At 45.3% G+C, this 21,923-nt stretch overlaps 5 protein-coding genes across 5 annotated transcripts; 4 read left to right on the top strand and 1 right to left on the bottom strand.

Moving 5' to 3' along the window:
- On the bottom strand, positions 1–1,157 carry BHQ10_008873 (uncharacterized protein; the record flags this gene model as incomplete). Its single annotated transcript, XM_040881726.1, has 4 exons — positions 1–100; positions 166–693; positions 760–1,064; positions 1,122–1,157. 4 exons carry the CDS (start codon positions 1,155–1,157, stop codon positions 1–3), a joined length of 969 nt encoding a protein of 322 aa, XP_040737375.1.
- Positions 1,158–3,610: 2,453 nt separating this feature from the next.
- Positions 3,611–4,165, top strand: BHQ10_008872 (uncharacterized protein; the record flags this gene model as incomplete). Its single annotated transcript, XM_040881725.1, has 2 exons — positions 3,611–3,672; positions 3,760–4,165. 2 exons carry the CDS (start codon positions 3,611–3,613, stop codon positions 4,163–4,165), a joined length of 468 nt encoding a protein of 155 aa, XP_040737374.1.
- Positions 4,166–4,864: 699 nt separating this feature from the next.
- On the top strand, positions 4,865–8,998 carry BHQ10_008871 (uncharacterized protein; the record flags this gene model as incomplete). The annotated part of the gene is made up of 1 exon (XM_040881724.1): positions 4,865–8,998. One exon carries the CDS (start codon positions 4,865–4,867, stop codon positions 8,996–8,998), a length of 4,134 nt encoding a protein of 1,377 aa, XP_040737373.1.
- Positions 8,999–15,520: 6,522 nt separating this feature from the next.
- Positions 15,521–17,142, top strand: BHQ10_008870 (uncharacterized protein; the record flags this gene model as incomplete). The annotated part of the gene is made up of 3 exons (XM_040881723.1): positions 15,521–16,252; positions 16,306–16,791; positions 16,840–17,142. 3 exons carry the CDS (start codon positions 15,521–15,523, stop codon positions 17,140–17,142), a joined length of 1,521 nt encoding a protein of 506 aa, XP_040737372.1.
- Positions 17,143–19,302: 2,160 nt separating this feature from the next.
- On the top strand, positions 19,303–20,659 carry BHQ10_008869 (uncharacterized protein; the record flags this gene model as incomplete). The annotated part of the gene is made up of 2 exons (XM_040881721.1): positions 19,303–19,868; positions 20,326–20,659. 2 exons carry the CDS (start codon positions 19,303–19,305, stop codon positions 20,657–20,659), a joined length of 900 nt encoding a protein of 299 aa, XP_040737371.1.
- Positions 20,660–21,923: the final 1,264 nt, after the last annotated feature.

Genomic DNA, 21,923 nt, shown 5'->3' with positions numbered 1-21,923 from the left:
CTAGACAACAGCTGTAGCTGTAGCAATCACACAAGTGTCACTGTCCGCAGTTTTGGCCATAGTAGTCGACGTATCAAACGACGCCTCGCCTTCAAAGTGCCTAAAGCAATCAATCAGTTTTAGTGCTTTTGGTAAAAGCAGAGATTAGGTCCGGAAAGAACATACCAACCACTCTCGGCACCGCCGCTCAAGAAATTTGTGTCGCTATTTTTCACACATTCCCAGTCCCCTCCAACTCCCTTCCCATTCTTCCAATCAGGCACTGCACCTAACACAATTTGGTCATCTTCCGAAACCGGCTTTCTCCGAATGAATGTGCTCAATCCCGCCGTGAAGACATTGAAATCTTTCTCCCCAAACTCTGTCGGCATGCACCCTGTTAACGCGCGGCCCATGGCAATAAGCGGTGCCGCGTGGGAGGAGATCAATATGGCTTTGCTGGTGCGGGGTGAATCTGTTACTTGTCCCGCTTCTGCTGCCGCGATTTCAGCGTCAGCTTGGGCTATGATGGACGCAAGAGTGGCTGCGACTCGGTCATGGAGCTGTGCGAGAGTCTCACCACATCGCGGTGGAATCACGAATGGTTTGTAGAGACTCTCAGGATTTGTGGCAAGGCATGTTGGGAAATGGGTGTACAGAACATTTGCTGAAACGGGAGCTGGAGGCTCAAATATGATGCCTCCGAACCATTCACTGTATTTGACTCGTCAATCTTCTTTTTCTTCCAGTTCTTGAAAACGAACTTCTGCCTTGCCTTACCCTAATCCATTCTCAACTCGAACGTTGAGATCTGTTCCAATGTCAAGATCTATCTCGCCTAACTGCTTCTTCTTCGCCAACTCCTCCACAGTGGGTTGAATTGTCTGTATGCATCGATAGAACGGGCTGGAATAGATCCGAAATGGCTTTGGTGTGAAGCTAGGGCTACTAATATGCGATGCGAGCTCATAGGATTGCTGGACACCGCTTGAATTCAAGGTTGGGTCTGCGCCATTGCCGGTTGGAGTAGGGAATTCTGGAATATATTGCTTTTTGTCGAAATCGATTTCCCAATTGTTACGATTCTAGCCAGTAAGATTAATACAGGTAGTTCTCAAACAAAGCTTCAGGCGCATGCTTACTCCATGGCGAACGAGATATATTGTGTCCAGAGGCATCGCGTTGAAAGACCACCTTGGTTGGCTGTAAGGATAGATCGGATCGAGCCGTTGTAAATCCACAATTGTAACCTTTGTAATTTTATTGAAGCAAACTCTACATCAAGAGCTTGCTTCTCTACTTACGTCTGGAAGGGTGGAATCCACTTTCCGATAGATTGCAATGCCCACTATACCTAGCACCCAATTGCAGTTGCTAAATTTCATTTAACTTCCTGAGATCGATGATGCTGTCTATTTTCGATAAATCAACGCGAAGTGAGCCGACATATTTGCCTCATTAGATAAAAAAGTAAGCCAACAAAGTGTAATACATTAGAGCGCCTTACTTTCTACTTCTTAGTTTAGTAGCCGGCCATGGATCTTCGAAGGCGGATGGGTCAGGTTTTGTCGGCAAATGTAATTTTCTTGGATATGATTCATTATTGAAGTCCCAAATCTAAAATATGTAGATATCCCAGACTGTCAAAAGCCGGGGTAGGCTACCCACAGTATGTTGCCTCTTTCGGCAGCAGATCGTGTGACAGAGATTTTAGGTATACCGAGGCTTAGATATTTTCATAGTGTATAGATATTAAATCGCACTGAATTCTGTTTAGCATTCACGCACATTTTCCATCTATTGATATTCTATAAGGAAAGAGAAAAGTCTTTTCTGATTAGCACATTGCTCAAGCTATTTGTAGCTGCTTGTTTGGTGGTGGCTGGTGTTTCTATCCCAATAGGGCCTACCGTGCCCCAGGTCCTGGATTATTTCCAAACTAAATATGGAGGCCATATGTGGGTATGGGCAATATGTGTATCATGTCAATAAGTAAAAGGACTCAACAGTCTACAAGTGCTACTAAAGCGGGAAATGCTCCGTTCCTTGCGCAAACCAATTCGATCTACTCCCAGCCGACCCTGCATTTCAAACACGCCATTAGTGACTACTTTTCCCATATCTGGTGAGCCCTATAATGGGGACATATTTTACTGGATGGGAACTTTGAGGTATCTATAGTACATCTGCGCAAAAGTCCGAACAGGACTGATGAAGACTGATGAAGACATCTACAATGTACAGTCGATATGTCCATACGAGACTGTGGCTCTTGGTTATAGTCCTTTTTGCACTTTGTTCACTTTGGAGAAATGGGAAAGGTTCCAGTATGTCAATGATTTGAATCTTTATGGCAACTATGGTATGAGCTATCTAGTAAGCCGCGCCACTGGGTTTGGATTCTTTGAGGAATTAATTGCAAGGTCGCAGGGCCATTTTCCAACCTCCCCTGAGGACTCGACAGAACGCCACAACGTTCTCTCTCAACCAAACCATCTATTCCGATTTTAGCTACGGCAACTAGGTGTGACTTAGATTTCAATCAGTCTGGGGAAGTATAGTATATCTGAACACTTTGATGACTATCGCTGGCACTACTGAGGCTTCTATCTGCGCCAACAATTTCATTGCGCCAGCATACTGCTGCACCAGTGATAGTGTCACCTTTGCTCAGCCCTACTCCGCACAGGCTGACTTTGTTTCTCTGACCTGTATTTAGAATAACTCATCTTTTTAAATATATACGCTAACATATTGTTCTTTTGTATAGGCGAGCAAGCAACTACGCCTGCAGCTCAGTTCGAGCGAATTCTGGTCTAGGTCTCTCCCACGATGTGCTATCAATGCGGTACAATTATCTCTGCCCTAGAATACCATTCACTAGGTCAATGGCTACTGACATTGGGCACTCGTGATAGGTAGCTGGGAATACCCCTAAAATTCATGGATATGTTGCTCCTGACAATTGAGAAAATCGATATGACTCAGGAAAAGGATGGGTCACTTTCAATGTGCAAATTTATCGAGGTCAATCATCTGGAGTTCGAGAATGATCAGAAAACGTTGCAGCTGTTGTTGGTGGTCTTTGAATAATCTGATCACCCCTGTATGTCGCTCAGACGATGTATGTGGAGTAGATTTCTGTTCACTTCTTTTTTCTGAAAATTTCAGTTGGATCATTTGCTGGGAAAACCTTGGAATTGATGTCTACTTTCTGCTTTTCAATTTATGTTTGTAGTCAGTCGCTCCTTTATACTTGAAGATGTGCGTTTCATAACCAGCCTTCTCCGGCTTTCGGTTGCGATGAAGTCCTTTAGGAAGTTTCCACTTGTAGTATAATTGTGCCATTAAGTCGCAGTAAGGCTCCCTAGCTGTGATTTACAACATAGCAAGCACCAATATCTAGGTGTGTTATAATCAATAATCAAAGTCCTAACCCTGAGGGTTATTGACGGTAAATAGTTGTTCCGGCACTTTGTCTATTACGGCTTAGGGTGAAACCTGAGGCTATCATTATCGCAATCATGACTTTGATCTACACAAACTCAGACATGAGAATTCGTGATATCGACAATCAGTATCTCGGGCCTCTTCCAATGTGAGATAGCCATTCAAAACTCAGCTCCCGAAAATGCCAACTCTGTTCCCGACATGGCCGTTCATCCTCTTTGCGATCGTGGAGCCACTCTCCATGTGAGTAGTGAACAATGCCTCTTCTACCAGATGCTGGAGATACGTCAAACTTATGTGAAGTACCAACGAATGCTTACATTCTATCAGGGTCGCCGGTACTCTCGCTCCTATAATTGACAGGGATAACTTCATCGCCGGCCAAACCTCTCTTGCCCATCCTCCTACATTGCCGCACCATCCCAGCGTTCTCGCGTTGAACTACCAGCTAGCAAATATATATGGCCTCGTAGGCATGCTTGCTTTTGGAGTCATTTACGGTACCTCTGAGATTCACGTACTGCGCAATGCCGTCATTGCCCTAGCAATTGCAGACGTTGGCCATCTATATGCGACTTACGTCGCAATGGGCCCGGATCTGTACTTTGATGTCGCATCATGGTCACCCGTCAGCTGGGGTAATATTGGCTTCACAGCATTCTTGTTTGTGAATCGCGTCGCCTATCTCCTGGGATACTTTGGGTCCAAAACATCCAAGTCGAGGAAGCAGGATTAATGGTTCATAATAATCGGCAGTAAGGTATATGACTTTCTCGAATCGGTTTCGAAGTTATCGCCTACGCACACATACGCTTAACGTATATACGGGCCCTACCGATGCGACCATGGCATGACGGGCATGGGGACCTGCAGTAGACGCACCGCGCCGTAGGTCTGGTTTTCTACAAATTTCGCATGAACATATGCGATATACTTTTGCAAAAGACGTTGCGGTGCTATTAAATAGTATCTGCGTATGTAATAAGTCGCTCTGCTGTAGATAGGCGATCTTGTAACGAGGAAAGCCTCGTCACTTAGGCAAATAATTTGGCCGATCGTCACACTCGGATGGTTTCTTCGTTTTGTATCCAATGCTGAATGTACCTTCGACACCACCATGGAAAGAACTTGCCACATCAACAAATGAATACGAAGCATGATTTCGCGAATCCTTGGAGAATTGAGAATGAGACTAGGCCGTGCGGAACTAAGCACTATCTCGCGGGGGTTTTGCGACAATGATTGGCAACGGAACGCCAGGCTCATGGCACTTATGCACGTTGTTGGGGCCGGACTTCAGCTTGATGATTTAGCTTCCTTCTCGTTAAGTAGTGGTGTTATGCGGCTTTTTATCTGTTGTTGATTTTTCTCGACTTTTCAATCCAGATCCTGAATACATTGTGGAACATGTATTGCCGTACCAGAGGTGGCAGTCATGGATCCCCTGAGCCTCTCAGCAAGCATCACGGCAGTTGCTACAGCGGCCTTTCAAATTATAGGCTATTTGAGCTCGGTTGCATCAGGAGGGAAAGACCGTTTGTCGCTGTTGAACGAGATCACACATTTATGGTTGACGATCACGGCTCTCCAGGCCCAAATCACCAACACTCAGGGACAAGAAGCGATACCTAAAGAGCTGCAGTCATTATTCGCTGCCGACACCGGGATTATCAAAGAAATTGAAGATCTTGTGAATGATCTCGATGCCAAACTCAAGTCGAGGTCCGGCTATGGGAAAATTAGACAGACGCTAACATGGCCACTCACTGAGACCGATGTTTTGAAAGTGGTTGAAAAAGTCCACCGAATGCAGCAGACTATACAGTTTGCACTATCGCAGATTAATCATTCCATGACCCAGGAGATCTATCAGACCACTCAAGCGGTAAAGGATGTGATGGATGAAGCTCAAGTGAAAGAGATGATTGATTGGTTATCGCCGCTAAATTTCATTGCCAAACAACAATTGCTTTTCCGGGAACACCACGAGGGCACCTGTAAATGGTTCCTTGACGATGAAGACTTTCGTGAATGGATTGAACGTGAAAAAGGGATTCTCATCTGCCCAGGTATTCCTGGCGCTGGAAAAACCTACCTATCAGCAATTGTGATAGATGAACTGGACAAACTACGTCGAAGTAATGAAAAGCCAATGAAAGATGCTGCAATTCTGATGCTGTACTGCAAGTGGGACGATGTACATTCGCAGTCTATAGACTCATTACTTGGTAGTCTTCTCAAGCAGGTTGCTCAGCGATATGGAGTCAAATCGAAGGATACATTGGAAATGTTCACCAAACACGACCGAGTCCGAACGAAGCCGGGTCGCGAAGAATTGCTGTCTGTGCTGGACAAGGAGTTGCTAAAATTTCCACGTTCATTCATCGTCATTGATGGGCTCGACGAGTTGCGAGAAGAAGATGACCGCTTGACTTTGCTCGAGATTCTGTACTCACTAGAAGCCAAAGTCAACTTGATGGTGACATCACGGCCTTTGGAAAACATCGTGAGACATTTCAGTCATGTGAATCGTCAAATTTACTGCGATGTATGCCTCAAAGGTAGCCAGCCGTATCATTATCATTGCTACGTATGCGATAATTCCGATTATGACCTCTGCCAGTCCTGCATTGATAATGGCAAGCAGTGCAAAGGCCAAGGACATTCTCTTATTAAACAATTCAACAGCTTCCGAATCGAAGTCGCTGCCGTCGAGGAAGATTTGCTCACCTACGTGGAATGGCGTATTACAACTTCTGCATTTTTACAGAAATGTGTAGCGCTTAAGGAAGGATTGAGAGAGAAGATAATACAAACAGTTGTGAACGACAATGGTGGAATGTTCCTTCTGGCAAAATTCAACATGGATACATTGACATCGAAATTGAGACCCGGAGACGTCATGGCGGCACTCGAGGTACTTCCAAATGAGCTTGATGGGACATTCACAGATGCGATGAGCCGCATTGCCGATCTATCTATGAATCATCGAGAAATTACAATGGACTTTTTGAGATGGGTAGTCTTTGCTGAGGAGCCATTACATGTTGGGGCTATCGAGCATGCGATTGCGGTAACAGAGACGGATGATGATATAAATCAAGACTATATTATCCAGGCGCCTGTTCTCGCCTCGATGTGCGCTGGGTTGGTTCAGTTTGACGAATCGGATTGTGTGCGGCTCGTACATTATTCAGCACAGGACTTTTTCCGTCGCAATTGGGAGCAATATTTCCCCGAAGGACGAGATAAATTGGCGTCTGTTTGCTTAACCTACCTTTTATTCCAGCCATTCAGAATGGGTGCTTGCTCTGGGCCCAGCGAATTGACTGATTTTGATGAACGCCTTGAAAAGTATCCATTATTTGGCTATGCGGCTAAGCATTGGGGTAAGCATCTCGTTCAAACCTCTCGGGATGACCTTTGGGAACGTGCCCGAAACCTGCTTCATGATCAAGGTTGTTTTGCAGCTTTGACGCAAGCCTTGTGGTACGTGGACAATGACGACCAATCGAGTTGGACTGGCAAGGATGGTAGTTCTGAATTACATTTGGCTTCTCATTTGGGCCTGACCAAACTTGTAGCCGAACTCGTTTCAGAGGGCATTAATCCTGATATCAAAGATGTGAACGGAGTAACACCGCTTGTGCTCGCGGCAATGCAGGGCAACGTGGATGTTGCAAAAGTCCTTATCGAAGCCGGTGCCTCCGTCAATAGCGTTGATAATACGGGTTCCTCTCTGCTTTACAAGGCCACGGACAGATATCAAGTTGCCTTTGTTTCATTGCTGGTTGAACAGAAAGATTTGAATGTGAATATCGCACATCCAAGACATAATAACTTTACTCCATTAATCCGTGCGGCCTTGGATGGGTATACGGATATTGTCAAATTGCTGGTATCTGTGCCGCAATTGGAAATCAACAAAACCTGTTCCGAACCTGCAGGTGCGACTGCGTTGATCTATGCAGCCATTGCAGGAACGCTTGATTGTGTCAATGTTCTTCTTTCTCAACCCGGAATCGATATTGATCTGCAGGATGAGAGAGGTGCAACCGCTCTGATATATGCCGCAGAGAATGGATATACAGAAATTGTCCAAGCATTATTAGAGAGAGACGCAAACACTGAAGCGCTTGAAGTTGGCACCAGAGGCACGGCGCTCATGCGGGCAATCGACTACAACGCCATCCCTGTCGTGAAATTACTACTTCAACACGGCGCGAACGTACACCACAAAGATTGCTTTGACCGAGGCATGCTCCATGGTGCAGCATGTAATGGTCAATCGGAAATTATAGAGATTCTGCTCGAGTTCGACCCTACATTGGATATCAACATGCAGGATGTAAACGGTAAAACGACATTACACGATGTCGCTCGAAATGGATACATGGATACAGCCAAAGTACTCTTAGATCATGGTGCTGATCCAACCATCAAGGATAGATTCGGCCGAACACCAATCCGTATTGCTCGAGAGGTAAACCATACCGAAATCCTGCAACTGCTCCGAGATGCTAGACGACTGCGAGAAGAGCAGAAGAGACATGGCCATGATGAAGTTGACTTCCTCCCGCCAAAACGAACTGATACTGGCACAATAATCTTACCCCCTCGCCGCACGGACACTGGAATGTCTGTTGATAACGAGCCTCTTCCCCTCTGGGCACTGGCTAACGCCGATTCGATTGACGAAGTCACAGAACGCCTTTCCCAAGATCTAAACGAAGATATCAATGGCAAAGACCCAGATATGGGGGAGACAGCTCTTCATCATGCTGTTGCGAATAACAATGAAACGATTATACGTCAATTAATATCTCATGGCGCCGATATCAACGCCACAAACAACTACGGACGAACACCGTTGCACCTGGCGGCTTTGTATGTCTGCCCCGAAGCCGGGGAAATCCTCCTTGATGCTGGTGCCAACGTAGACGCTCTTGATCAGTGGGGTGCTACACCTCTCGAGTTGCGTGGTTCGAGAAATTACAGATCGCTCAATGTCCTTCTGATTGAGCGTGGTGCGAAATTGCCGGAGGAGACAGAAGCTTTGAATGCTTACCTTGAACTGGCCGTCGTTAATGGCAGTGCCGACGCAGTTCGTCGACTGGTAGATGCTGGGGCGGAGCTCTGGAGGAAGGACTGGTATGGAAGGACCCCGTTTATGATAGCTAGGACTTATGAGCATGAGGACATTGCAAATTTGTTGTTGGAGCTGGGTCGGTCGGCTGGTTCTTCGAATGCATCTCTGAGGTCGGGGTCGACGGATGACAGTAGCTCGACGACTGCGACTGCCGATACCGACCAGACATCTTTGATGGAAACTACAGATGATCCCGTCAATCCAGAAGTCAATAAAGACATCAAAGAACCGTCTGAAATGGCAGTTTCAGTTAAGCCGGTTGAATCGGAGGCCATCGCAATGCCCTCACCAGCGGTTACGACGACACCCTCAAAGGAAGGCGTTGCATCGCAGACATATTTCCCGAAAATTGCTACTGTAGTTTTGGTTTTGATTGTCGCTATTTTAGTTGCGTTCATCAAACGCCATCAAGACGTTTGATCATGGCTGGCACGTACATATACTGAAATGTTTCCCTATACCCACGTCCACGCTTCCTATTCACATAGACTGGATGTGTCTGATTTGATTTGTTAGCACGACTTGTACAGATTTCTTTTCGGGTATACATGTAATCTGATCTACAGCGACGAAGATGCGCATTGTTATGGAGTTTTTCTCTTGTATTCACCAAAATGATAAATCCATGCCTTCCTGGAGCCTCGACAATCATCGAATTGCCACGTGCAGAAAAGCCGATCAGAGTCACCATGTATATTTGGGATGGCACTTTGCTTCAAGACCCGAGGATGTCCGAACTATTTATAACCATTTTCTTCGACAGTATATTAGCATGTATCAATACTGAAATAACAGCTCAATTACAAACATACACAAAGTGACATTTTACAATACAACCCCAGAATCTCCATCCCCCAAACTCCAGAAAAAGGAATGAACACAAAGAACGGGAAGGGGTCGTGCTTTGCATGTTGATCACAAGGGAGACTGTTTGTACGCGAGAAGGTAAAGGCAATCGACAGCCTTACCCCCTTAGGGACGTAGCAGCCAAGCAGGAATAGAATGGATCAGTTGCCACGCGAACCAGAAAGGAATGAGTGTGGCCAAGCACTATTAACCAGTCACTTCAAGTGTGAATGTATCTCCAACGAATCAAGGAGTATTTAGCCTTGGAGAAATGTAGTGGCGGGAAAWTTTTGAGGAGACGTCGAATTCTGGGAAGAAATGTGAGGTATCACTTTTTGGGATATCAGCAAATCACTAGATATTGCCTCTCATTATGATCATGGCTATTTGTACTAACGAATGAGCGCAATGGACGAGGTTTATTTCAATTGAGTTATTTTCTATAGATTCATCCAGTCGTTCAGTCTTTAAGCGAAAATTCTTATCATTGTAGTAACAAGTCTCTACTAAGGTACCATCGATCCCAAGCTAAAAATCATTAAGTGGCCACTAAATAACTAGCCCCTACCTAAGCAATCCCGATTCTTTGGTAATTGCAAATCGCCGTCTTTAAGAACGCAGCTTAGATATCCCAAGGATACCGATCAAACTCAAATATCGAGTGGGGTTGGGCTGAGATCACGGCGTAGTCGTACGTAATGTAATATAATTGAGCACAGGAGAAAAAGAAAAAGCGTGCTTTGAACTTCCGTAACTGGGGTCGAATTCCAGCAACCGACTCTCTGGGAACACACTAATCCCGTAGTTAAAAAGGCTAATTGGCGACGGAAATTCGGCATAATTTGGGGTTGGTGAAAGGCAAAAAACAATAATACATGATATCTGAGTCTTTTTGATGTAAGGCAGTCATACGTACCACACAGAAATAGATCTGCGTGCTGCGTGGCCATTTATTGAGGTATCCACCATCTTTCGGCAATGGAGGCACCGAAGGTCTATCTACGGTAGTCAAAAGAGACGAGAATACGAGGTACAATCCTGAGTCTACGCATATGCAGCCAAACGTTGCAATTGCTACGTAGTCCTTTGATGCATTTTGCAAACATTGAGTCCCGCTGATCAACAAAAAAGTCATTTACTCCAGACATTTCGGAGTAAACTCCGCACCTCCGTGGAGAATCTACGCGAAGATCAACTACCGAGGGAATGAGTGCCAACCACTAGCTTTACGCATGTCGGGGGTACCTAATACTTATTGAGGTATTACTACTCTCATGCTACATACTTCTTGCCAGTTGGCTAATGTAGTGCAGACAACCAGAAACGAACAGCTCCAAGCTGCGTAAGCATTTAGCTCGGCTCTGAAAATCATTGTTGGTACTCCGTACGTCCGAACGTACTAGCATGCAGATTTGCCTAGGTAGTTTCTGTGTAAAAACATAGTTGCAAATTCACATGTAAATTGAATACAATGCTACGTATGAGATAATTCCAAAAGACAAAGGATCATGACACGATATAACGGGATGTTAGTGGCCATCGTCCGGAAACATCGCTTCGGTAGTTGTGGACATCAAAGGAACGGTGAGAGCTGAGATGGGGCTCTGCAATATATCATTGACCGCAAAATTTGCCATCCAGGCTTCCACCAGCCTCTTTATTCTCCAATAAAGATTTCCGGGAAACGGAGTATTTCGTGGTATGGGAGTCTATGGAAGCACAAAGCAGAAAGGAAGTGGCTGTCCTTGCCACCCGCTAAGCCTGTTCCTGAGTCGCTGCGCTTCGGGTTTTGAAACATGCGCCTCGCTTGGTACCTCAATGACGGCAAATACAGGAAGAGTGGCGCCTGACAGCTAAGAACAAAACTCAGTGTTCTGGGTACTATCTCAGCTGCCACGGTGACAAGCTATTGGGTATTTATGGGCCGTATGACTCTATGCATATGGGCTGCGAACTTTGTATACGGGTCGGTTTGGGTGGCTCCATCTCATAGTTGGGATTAAAAGTAGACTTCTATTATAGTTTGGCCCTTTTGAGGCCATTACGACACGATACAATATTTCCATAATGAAGGTAACCTGCTCTCCATGGTACGGTACAGTATGGTACAGAGCGGCTAACGACGGTCCGTTCCTTCGGTACCAGAAATCGGAAATCGTCCCATCTTGCATGCAACTTTTGAAGATGAGGGGACGATATTCTCACTTCATGAGTCAAGACAACTTCCCTCCTCATCCAGTCTTGACTAGCCGCAGTGATGTCCGCTACATATAGAGTCTAAAGGCCAATATAATGCACAAGACGCATATGATAACTGCATCTCTCTAGTGATCTCCGGATAGGAACACTGAAACAGCATCTCATGCTTATCTATCTCCTTCCTCATCCGGCAAGCGTATCGCTGTAACGGACGGCACCTTGTGATCGAAAAATCCCTGCTCGACTACTAGCTGATATCCTTCCTTTCCAAGAAAAATAGTGTTCATGTTGATTGCGTGGACATTAAACACCTCTTTACAATGTTGCGATACCATGACTCGCTCATCAATTAACGAACTACTCACAGGAGCACTTCAGTCGTCTTCAACGACACTCAAAGCGTGCTGATGAGAATTACAAGATCTCAATTGAATCCTTTTGATCATTCCGGAGGGAGCCGACGAGGCTCCTACCCGAGTCCTTGGGACGGATAGCTCGCCGATTCACTCTCCCATGTCACTTCTGCCCCTCCCCCCGGCCCCTTTTTTGCGCCTTTTAAGAGTTTGCGTATTCGATAACATTTTTGGAGCGAAAACTCTAAAAAGTGAAGCGGAAGTTAATCTAACACATTTTACGTACTTGAGAGATGCCGGAAATTTGAAACAGAACCCAAGAGAGATTAACGGCGTCTCAGAGCCTGGAAGGTTCAAACGCTCCGTACACACTACATAGTAGTTCGTCACTTAGGGTTGAAGAAATGCAACGTCCCGAAAATGGATGTATCGAACAAAACTAGTTGGAAGCCGGGAATTCGGGGAATTTGTATTTCGAATCATTCTCTTGCCGGACCTCAGTATCTGCCTGGTTTTCCACCGTTTTAGACATTGATTGACCCAGTACGGAACGATGAATCGTCCTCTTCTTCGCAGTTATGATTATGCATTGAATATTTGAGTCTGACACGACGTTGATCAAACCAATCATGCTTCACTCGCTTCCGTTAGGCGTCAAAAAGAGTTATTAATTCACTAGACTATGAACTCAAAGCCAGATCCGATGATCAACAATCAATGTGAAAATTTATACTTTTGGGCAGCAGACCTGTCACATAATGATCCGTACGACCGTAGTAGCAGTTCTCGAGTCTCAAGTCTCGAGTTCTAGCACGCAATCATGATACACAGCACAACCATTTATATGCATAAATGTAAGCAAACATAGCCACGTGCGCCAGACAAGTGACTGATGTGGGAAAGAAAGAAGAAAAGAGAAAAAAAGGTCGAAAACGTCGACTAGTAAAACTCTGTGCTCCGTATGGAGTGGGTATTCGGTTTTCCGGCACATACATATATCGCTGAGACAGTGGCAGCCACATCCGCTGGGAGATTAATTTATTTTTCCTGTAAGGCAGCATCCGGATCTTCTTTGATGACTTCTAGAATAGTCAACTCAAGTACAATCTTGAAACACTCTGGTACAAGCTTGGAATAGAGACAAAGAAGATGCTATAATAGTGAGCTCATCCCGGTTCTTACAATCAATCTACATCACAAAAGACCAGGAATGGCCGGTATGACGACACAATGGTCTTTCTCTGTCAGTTCACCGATTGTTCGTCGAAGCGTGTTGTGTTCCTCGTCTTCAAGAAAGAGGCAAGTCATGTCACTTTTCACAATGGCGGTCTGTCTGCTCTCCCAACTACGATGTGCGCGCAGCAACCGGGGTTAGATGGTTGCTTGCATCCAGGCAACATTACGTGTTTATTCAGTCGCCATTTTTGCTTTTCTCTCTGACCGCCTCTCTCCACCTCTGACGTTCATGACTCTCGTTTCTTTTTCTTAATCATGGTGGGCGACGMCCAGCCGTTTCTTGACCCTCTCCGGGTTTGCGCAGGTCCGCTTCTCAAGTACTTCACACAAAGAATCGATTCGTTGAAGATGGGGCAAGTTTAAAATAAGTCTTTAGATTGTCTTGTTATTGGTGACGTTTATTAATTCTTCTAGATGGCCTGGAAGCGGTCGAATTGTAAAATACATTTGGGCCGAATGACATTCATGGATTCAAGCAGGCCGTTTAAACAAGGGAACAGCGACCACTAGAGATTAAGCATTGGCGGTAGTGCATGAGATACGGTCTCATCTAAAAAAGGATCCCAGACCATGATACGACAATACTTGTCAAATTTATAAAAGGCGGGTCAGGCGGTAATGTGTATGTGGTACTGAATTGTTGCACGCGGGTCATTCGACAGAACCCCCATACGTACAATACCACGCTTAGAACAGAGTGCTTGCAGACCGGTCTAAGTATCGTAAACTGAGGACAACAGTTGAAATGTTCGATGTATTGAAGTAGACTACTTACTTGAGTTGGAATAGTATTCCGTCAGTCTGGCTAATCTAGGCTGTACAGAGTAATCATAAGCAGGTCGGTCAAGGACTAACCGAATCTAAACATCTATCGTCCATTTCCACTTCCTATGAAGTCATGAATCCACGCACACTGATAGTTGGTGGGTCAAACCCAACAGAGGGCTTTTGATCCAGCGTCTCGGGTCATACGTACGTCCGCAGACCCATACGTAATTTACTGTAAATACCATACCGGTACATCCTACCCACATAGTCCTAGTAGAACGATACATGTTGCGATTTCCGGACTGACAGGCAAACCACGTCGCAGGCAGAAATGCACTTCACTGATCCTACGTACTAATCTCGAAGGGCTAAATCTGGCTAACCCAGAAACCAGAATCCATACCATAACATAAATACTAGCCCTAAAACTAGGTGTTAGTCCGTACATATACCGAGCTGCCCTAGTTTGTACCCACCACTGGAAAAATGTCCCACCCCTCTTCTCGCCTTGGCTCTGTCTTTTGAATATTGCCCTTTTTAATACCTCCGACGGTCTCCCCGAATGGCTTTTCAGTGTCCAGTCTATGACTTGATGCGGTGTCGATATTTGAGGTACAGTACATACAGCGCAGTACATACGTACACAGACTGCCGTTTAGTGGAGCTAGACTAAACAAGATAAGGTACGCGCCCACCCCTCCTCGATCCAACCATTCCATTCATACTTTGTTTTGGCATCTGACTGGCCAAGACGTTACGAGGAGAAAAGAGAGAGACGGGAAGACATAGAACCCGTCTGTCGCCTTTCGTCAGAATCCAGGAGACTACGTGTGGCAAACCCAGCTATTGCTTCTCTGACTGCAGCTTTCTTTTTTCGTATTCGTCAAATCGACTACGGACCATTGTACAGACTCAACGGCACCTCCGACATATGCTGTGCTAGGTCTAACAGCTGTCCAGCAGATTCTATTTTCTTCTTGCCAGGGTTCATATACATGCAGCTGGCTGCACCGCCCCTGGTAACAAGTAAGTCACTACTTATTTCAAAGCCAGCGAGCGTCTAGAACCTAGCCGCCACCACGGACTGGCCACTGCACAACGCATTTCATCCGTGTTCTTGACTCGCTCACCGGTTCGTCGCCTTATCCTGACACTAGACACCAATACATACATACATATACGTTGAAATCCAGCCAAGACGGGCCACCACAGACAATACACGCGAGGGGATCGCCTACCTTTCAGCAATTTCAATCAAAGCCGGTCATGTCATGTCATGCCCTACCCACAAATTCTTGAGTAGGTGACGCAATGGGCATTTCGGCAACACTGCTATTGTGTTGAACATCCGTCAGACAGAAATAGAAACGTCTCAAATCAGAAAACGCTTTCAACGGTTGAGTATTCAATTGGCGGTTTTGCAAGTATGATGACCGCGGCCCCCGATGATTCGTGGGTATATCATCCAATGTCGATCCCGACTTCGACCTCAGATATAGGGGATATGTCTTATTATTCTGGTTCTTCTTTCGCTCCCGAAATGTCTGGAAACTATATGACGTCGACGAATTCCGCAGCAGGTCATTACGATCCTTCTTTTGACACTGCCAGAGCATCATCTTCTTCCTATAGAGGGCAAGAGGTCGGAAATGAGAGCCAGCTCACAAACATGAACATGGACATGACACAAAACAGTCAAGTACAACCTTATCCCTTACTATTCAATACTGCATCGGAGACCCCAAGCTTCCAACATCTCTATCAGCGATGGTGGGAAGACGATGCTCAAACCGTGCTGTGGAGTTTCGACGTTCGCCAAATCAGTCTCGTCATTCGATTCGGCTTCTTCCATGACAGTAACGAACCTCGCACAATTCTGCATCGCCGGAACGGCAACGTTCTCGAGACGTTTTTGAACTCTTTGTTGCCTCCTTACGAGTTACAATTTATTCCTACCTTGACGCAGAGCCAGAAAGTCGAAGAGATCTTGCGAAGGTGTCAGACAACGATGCCCATGAACTTGCAGTGGACTTGGTATCCGTCGCAAGCTCTTCGGGGCCCCGAGCCTTCGATCATTGCGGATGAGATTGAGACCGAGAGTCAGATGCATTTCAAGGCGGTTCCGTTCGAAGCGTGGGTGAGATGTTCGTTGGGATTCCCCGCGGCTGAAGTAGACTGGTTCTTTTTGCAGCATAATGCATTGTATATCATTCTTTTGAGCCATTTGCAGGCTCATCGATACGAGCTTCCCAAGTACCGGGAAGTCGAGAAGGTAAGCCTTGTCCTTTCTTCCTCCAGGCGTTCGTTGCTGATGATAGCATGCAGTTGCTTCGACAAAAAAGTCCATTTGCCCACAAGGCTATTGTGCAATGTCTCAATCACTTTTCAGATGGAAAGGAACTCCAGCAAAGTAGCAAGTCAAGTCTTGATTTTATTGCCGGCCCTATACAAGACTTGTTTCAGAAATATCCCGCCAACCTGATATCCATACTGAAAAAGCTCAGTGTCATCGCTATCCGATTCCGTCAGACATACATACATGTACCAAATGTAGACTGGCGCAAAAGACTGGACACCCGAGTGAAATATCTGGACGATCTATTGGCGGCTCTTTCACCAACAGATTTGGCAAGATCATTGACTCGCTCTGATCAGGCAAGGTTTGCTCAATTGTCGCGTGAACAGCTCATGGACGAACAGAACTCGATTACTGAGGTCTTGCATACGCGCTGGTGCGATCTAGTCATGGCTGTTAGGGAGTGCTGTACTGCCATGCCGGAGTTTGTGCAATTCATTCAGGAATGTATTCAGGTGAGTATCGGCTCCTCGCCTGATGAGGATACCAGCTGACAGATATAGATCCTTCATAACATGCGAAACTATAACTCAACTCTCGCTCTGATTCACGGCCTCCAACACATCAGCATAAGCTTTCTCTGGGTCAATTCAACCACCACATCCAACACTGCGGACGCTCAAGCAGTCAACGTCTATTCCCTCACACCACAAAACGTATCATACCTATTAGACTCCTCCAACAACTACGCCTCATACCGACACGCAATGAAAGTTACGCCCGGCATACCCTTCCTGCTTCCACACATCATCGAATATCGCCAACGCGGTGAAGCAGCTCTTGATGAGTTGTTCACCATGACCTAACCATTTTTCTCTAAGCACGATTTTATGTTTCTTTTCCTTCAATTCTTTTCATGTATAACCACATATTTAAACCCAACTAGCTTGATCTGTGATCGCTTGCTGCCGTCCAACCTAACTGATACTACCGAATTCTTGTTTTAGGGTTCTGCTATTTTCGATCTGTCCGATATACAACGCATTTTCTGGAGATTGATTTTTGTGTTCCGGTTTCTGTTCTTTTGTCTGCCTGTCTCTGATCTGTGGCTTATCATGGTTTTGCGTTGATTATCTACGCTTATGTGGTTTTTACAAAGTCATTGCTTGGGTGTTGTGCGCAGTATCATTATACGCCAATATAGAGAAGAGGACAAGATGCGAATCACGAGATGTAGAATGTTGCTTTTGAGAGTTATATTGCTTACTTGCTTCGATTATACCATGTTTGTTTTATCATATATCCCTGCACAATCATACATTTGTTCGCGTTGTCGCATTTTATCGGTTTAATTTTATTAGAGACATACATGCAGCGATGCATTCAGTATTTGATATTTAGAAAGCTACCCGGTTTTGGGGTCACTTGACATCTTTTTCTTTCGATATTATTCATCTGATCATATTTTCATAGTATTTTTCTCCTCCCAGGACACCGCTACGAGCGCGAATAGATTAATGCTCAACGCTGATGATTTCTTGCATCTGACATGCCCGATACCTTACATACCTGCCCTCAGACTTTGGGCGGATGCAATGTGTTCAAAGCCACGCATATGAGATCTGCTAAAAACCAAGGTCTGTATGTCTGTGTACTGACAAGCTGCCAGACACGATTCTTTAGCGCATCGGGCTCCACGAGAGATCAGGTTTTAGGCACCACTACTTGCATTACTGAGAACCTAACCAAGTCTTTTTCTGATTCTAGTTTTATGTCAAGTTTTAGTTGATACTAAATCTGAAAATTAATTGACCTCTCGAAATCGGTCGAGCCCTATTCGATGAAATTGTTCTAAGCCCTGTCGTTGTACTCTAATGCCATTGGACACTTGGCCGGCAGATGGCTCGAATCGATTGATAATTGCAGTGTTGTTCGGGCACGTAGGAATTTATGAATTGATGCATTTGATTTGTCCGCGGTGAACCCTGTATGATAGATGGAAAGGGATTGGTTCACATATGTTCCTCGGATTGGTTCGATGTACAAATAAGTGTGGTATGTGTGACATCGGGACCTTTATGCATGTATGTGTTTTACAACTGGATTGACACAATGTTGACAGGGATCTACCAATAGATCAGTCCAGACCTTTAGATACATGATTATGTACCTGGTACCTAGAATTTGCTCTACATACTTATGCTTAGTAGGTATCACTTACATTGGACATCAACAGAAAAGAACTAACATACGTAGCGTGCGCCTAACATACAGTCAGTGGAGCCAACGGGTCTATTAAACTTCAACAAGATGTCAAGCACTATCCTCAAATATGGCTAGGACGTATGTCATTTCCGGCAATCATGGTCATACCTTGTAAGTGATGACGATGACAATGGCATTGTTCGTCTATGTAAGACACAGCTTGCATGGAGTCGAAAGCCCTCAATGTACGTAATTGTTTTACATACGTGTCTGGTCAATATTCAAACTTCCTGTTTTTATACGCATGGAAATATGACGCTGCCAAGGAGTAGTAAAAGTATTGTTGTATGCCTGAGACAGCTCGGTATTGGTAAAATCACCTGGAACAGAAACGGAGCAAGGTAGAGAATGTGAAGCTACTTCCATACATACATACAAAGAGGCGATATCTTCTATATATGACAAAGATTGTGTAGAGTGAGAAATATGAGGCTATTCCCATGTATACAAAAGAAAGGTTCAGGAACCGAGTGGATTTCGGAGGAACTGGCGGATTGTACCATCCAAAAGTGACCTATCAAGTTGTACCTAATTTGCCTCGGTCGGATATCGCGCCCCTTATTCCTTTCTTTAAAGTCTCACATCTGAAACTCTCTCAAGATATGGTAGAGCATTAATTGATATCGCCCATCTGAACTTCTAGGAAGAAGCAAACCGACTTTTGCCGCTTGATACCTTCGCGTCCGAGCCTATCTTACACATTCGTCTTGTTTTCATATACATCGCACACCACACCAACTCATGCTCGGTACCATTTCAAAATGGTCTACACTATGAAGCTCTACGTCGACGGCGGCTGTCGCAGGAACGGCTACTCCAACGCCATCGGCGCAGCAGCCGCCTGTCACAAAACCAAATGGGGCAAGTACAAAATTTGGATGCGCAACATGAAGGGCACAGTGACCAACCAACGCGCGGAGATATCGGCAATCATCCTGGCGCTCGAATTTGCGCTGGAAAAATACAAAAATGATCTCAATGAAATKCCATTAATGGACGTGGAAATATTCTCGGATTCGAAATATGCGGTGAATTGTATGAATGAATGGATATACAAGTGGTGTCGGAACGGATGGACGAATGCTGCGGGTAATCCAGTCGCGAACCAGGACCTGATAAGACGGGCATCGAATCTAGATGATGATATCAAGGAGATTGGTTTGGTGGAATATACCTGGATTCCCAGGTCTGAAAATGAGGTTGCGGATCGATATTGCAATATTGCGATGGACAGGCAGGAGGAGGAGCAGAGGGAGATGGAGAGAGAAAGGAGAGAGGAGGAGGAGCGAAGGAGCAGGTACTGGGATTCTTCTTCTGATAGTGATTGGTAGGTGATGATACCAAAAACATCGACAGCTAGAGAAGAGAGAAGCTACTAGAGTGAGAGCAGGCTGGAAGCAGCGCCTGCCGTATTTTTGATTGCTGCCTTCCAGATTTACATTTTGTACCTTCCCCGTGACCCTTCACCTTCCATATATCAAACACCGGTTCTTTCTTTGCTCTTTGTTTTCTTCCATTGTCTCTCAACATTTTCGAAACTTCTTCAGACTGACATCTTTTGTTCTACCAAATTGGTTGATATATTACCATCACCACTTTCACCTTTCTCGTCCTGCTTTAGGAGGCACCATTATGATATCTCGTTACCAGAGTTCGCCATGGTCCTCTCCAGAAAGATCTACGTCGATGGCAGGTGCAGAGGCAATGGAGACCATCGGCGCAGCGGCAGCCTGGCTTACCAGAAGATGAGGAAAACGAAAAGTCTATGTGACCAAACTACCAAGGCGCGACAAGGATGGATTTGCGCCCACCAACCAACGAGCAGAGCTCACCACAATCGTTAACACGTTCAGACTGCTCGATCAAAAATTGAGTGGGGGCAACGATTGCGTTCCGCACCTCGATATTGAGATTTTCTCGGATTCGCGATATGCGATTGGATATATAACAGAATGGGCGGACAGGTGGGAGTCTAATGGATGGAGGCTTTCGAACGGTGCTCTAGTGGCGAATCGACAATTGATACAGCGAACGCTTGATTTGGAGGACAAGTTTCGCGATTTCGCTGATGTCAGATATACTTGGACCCCCAGATCAGAGAACGTGATTGCGGATTGATTGTGCAATCAGGCAATGGATAAACAAGAGACGCTCAATGAAGGAGCGAAGAAGCCGCACGAAGGGCAGACACTGCTGCTGCTGTACAGTGCGCCAGAGAAGAGCGTCTGCGGACTATTAGGGAGGAGAATACCAGGGAAATAGCAGAAGAGAGAGGCTTCATTGTAAATGTACATTTTGTCGTGCTGTACCTTTTGGTCATGCTAACAATTTGCGTGATAAGATCGTTTACGATTATTATTAATCTGCTTGCTGAAGACCAACTGGCATGGGCTGATTTATCTCCAGCGCGTGGCGTACATTTTGATCACCTCTTCGGAACTATGCTCTAGGGATAGCGAGTCAATATTGTAGTATGGCGATGTACAACATTTGAAGCCAGGGAGAAGGAATCAATGAGGAGAGAGAGAAAGATCTCATTAGCACCATGAGGAATCTTTGTGTTTGTTGTTAATCATATGTATCCTTGATTCTATGCCATGTGGTGTTTAGATATCATTAGGTGTTAGTGATATGATTGTACTCTCTATTAAAGATAGCACGAGGCTATTCCCACATAGCACAAAGTTGAGATCCATCCATGGATGTCCATCGAAAAGATAGCGGATCATCTAGCCTGAACATTGTCAATATTGCTCATAGTGTGCCTCCACTCGGATTCCGGCTCTTGGTATCAGTCGTCTATCTCAGAGTCAATTTCAGATTAGTTGTTCCCCAGTTTTCTTCTATGTATTTCAATATTGACATCTCTGGAAATATCACTGTCCACATCCGGACGGTCACAGCGACAATGGTCTACATCATGAAAAATCTACGTCGACGGCGGTTCCCCGTACCCCCTCAACGCCGCAGCAGCAAGCATCCAACACATCTCCAGAAACCAAATTCTAAAGGGAGAGCCCGGTATGAATCAGGATTTGAACAGGGAAGCGTTGGGGCTGGAAGATGTGGTGCGAGAAGGAAAGGTGACTTATCCCTGGGTTCTCTAAGGAAAGGAATAGGCTTGCGGATGACAAGCGTAATATGTATTTGGATGAGCAGGAAGATGGGAGGGTGAGTGATCATGATAATCTGGATGAGTACTGGTAGGCTTTTATCTTCTTCTACATGGGAAGCTGAATATTTGAAGAAACTATTATATCATTGTCACGCTACAAACAGTCCGCGACTTAACTGTCTCGGTGGGGGGGTGTCATTAACTCGTCAATTCGATAAATTCTTCTATTTCTCAAGAAAAACAATCTTCCTGAACCGACCTTGACAT

The sequence above is a fragment of the Talaromyces amestolkiae genome, assembly GCF_001896365.1.
Source record: "Talaromyces amestolkiae strain CIB chromosome Unknown scaffold21.1, whole genome shotgun sequence".
Taxonomy (NCBI): Eukaryota; Fungi; Ascomycota; class Eurotiomycetes; order Eurotiales; family Trichocomaceae; genus Talaromyces; species Talaromyces amestolkiae.
Note: the sequence above shows the minus strand (reverse complement) of the source record. Positions and strands in the feature narration are given on the sequence as shown.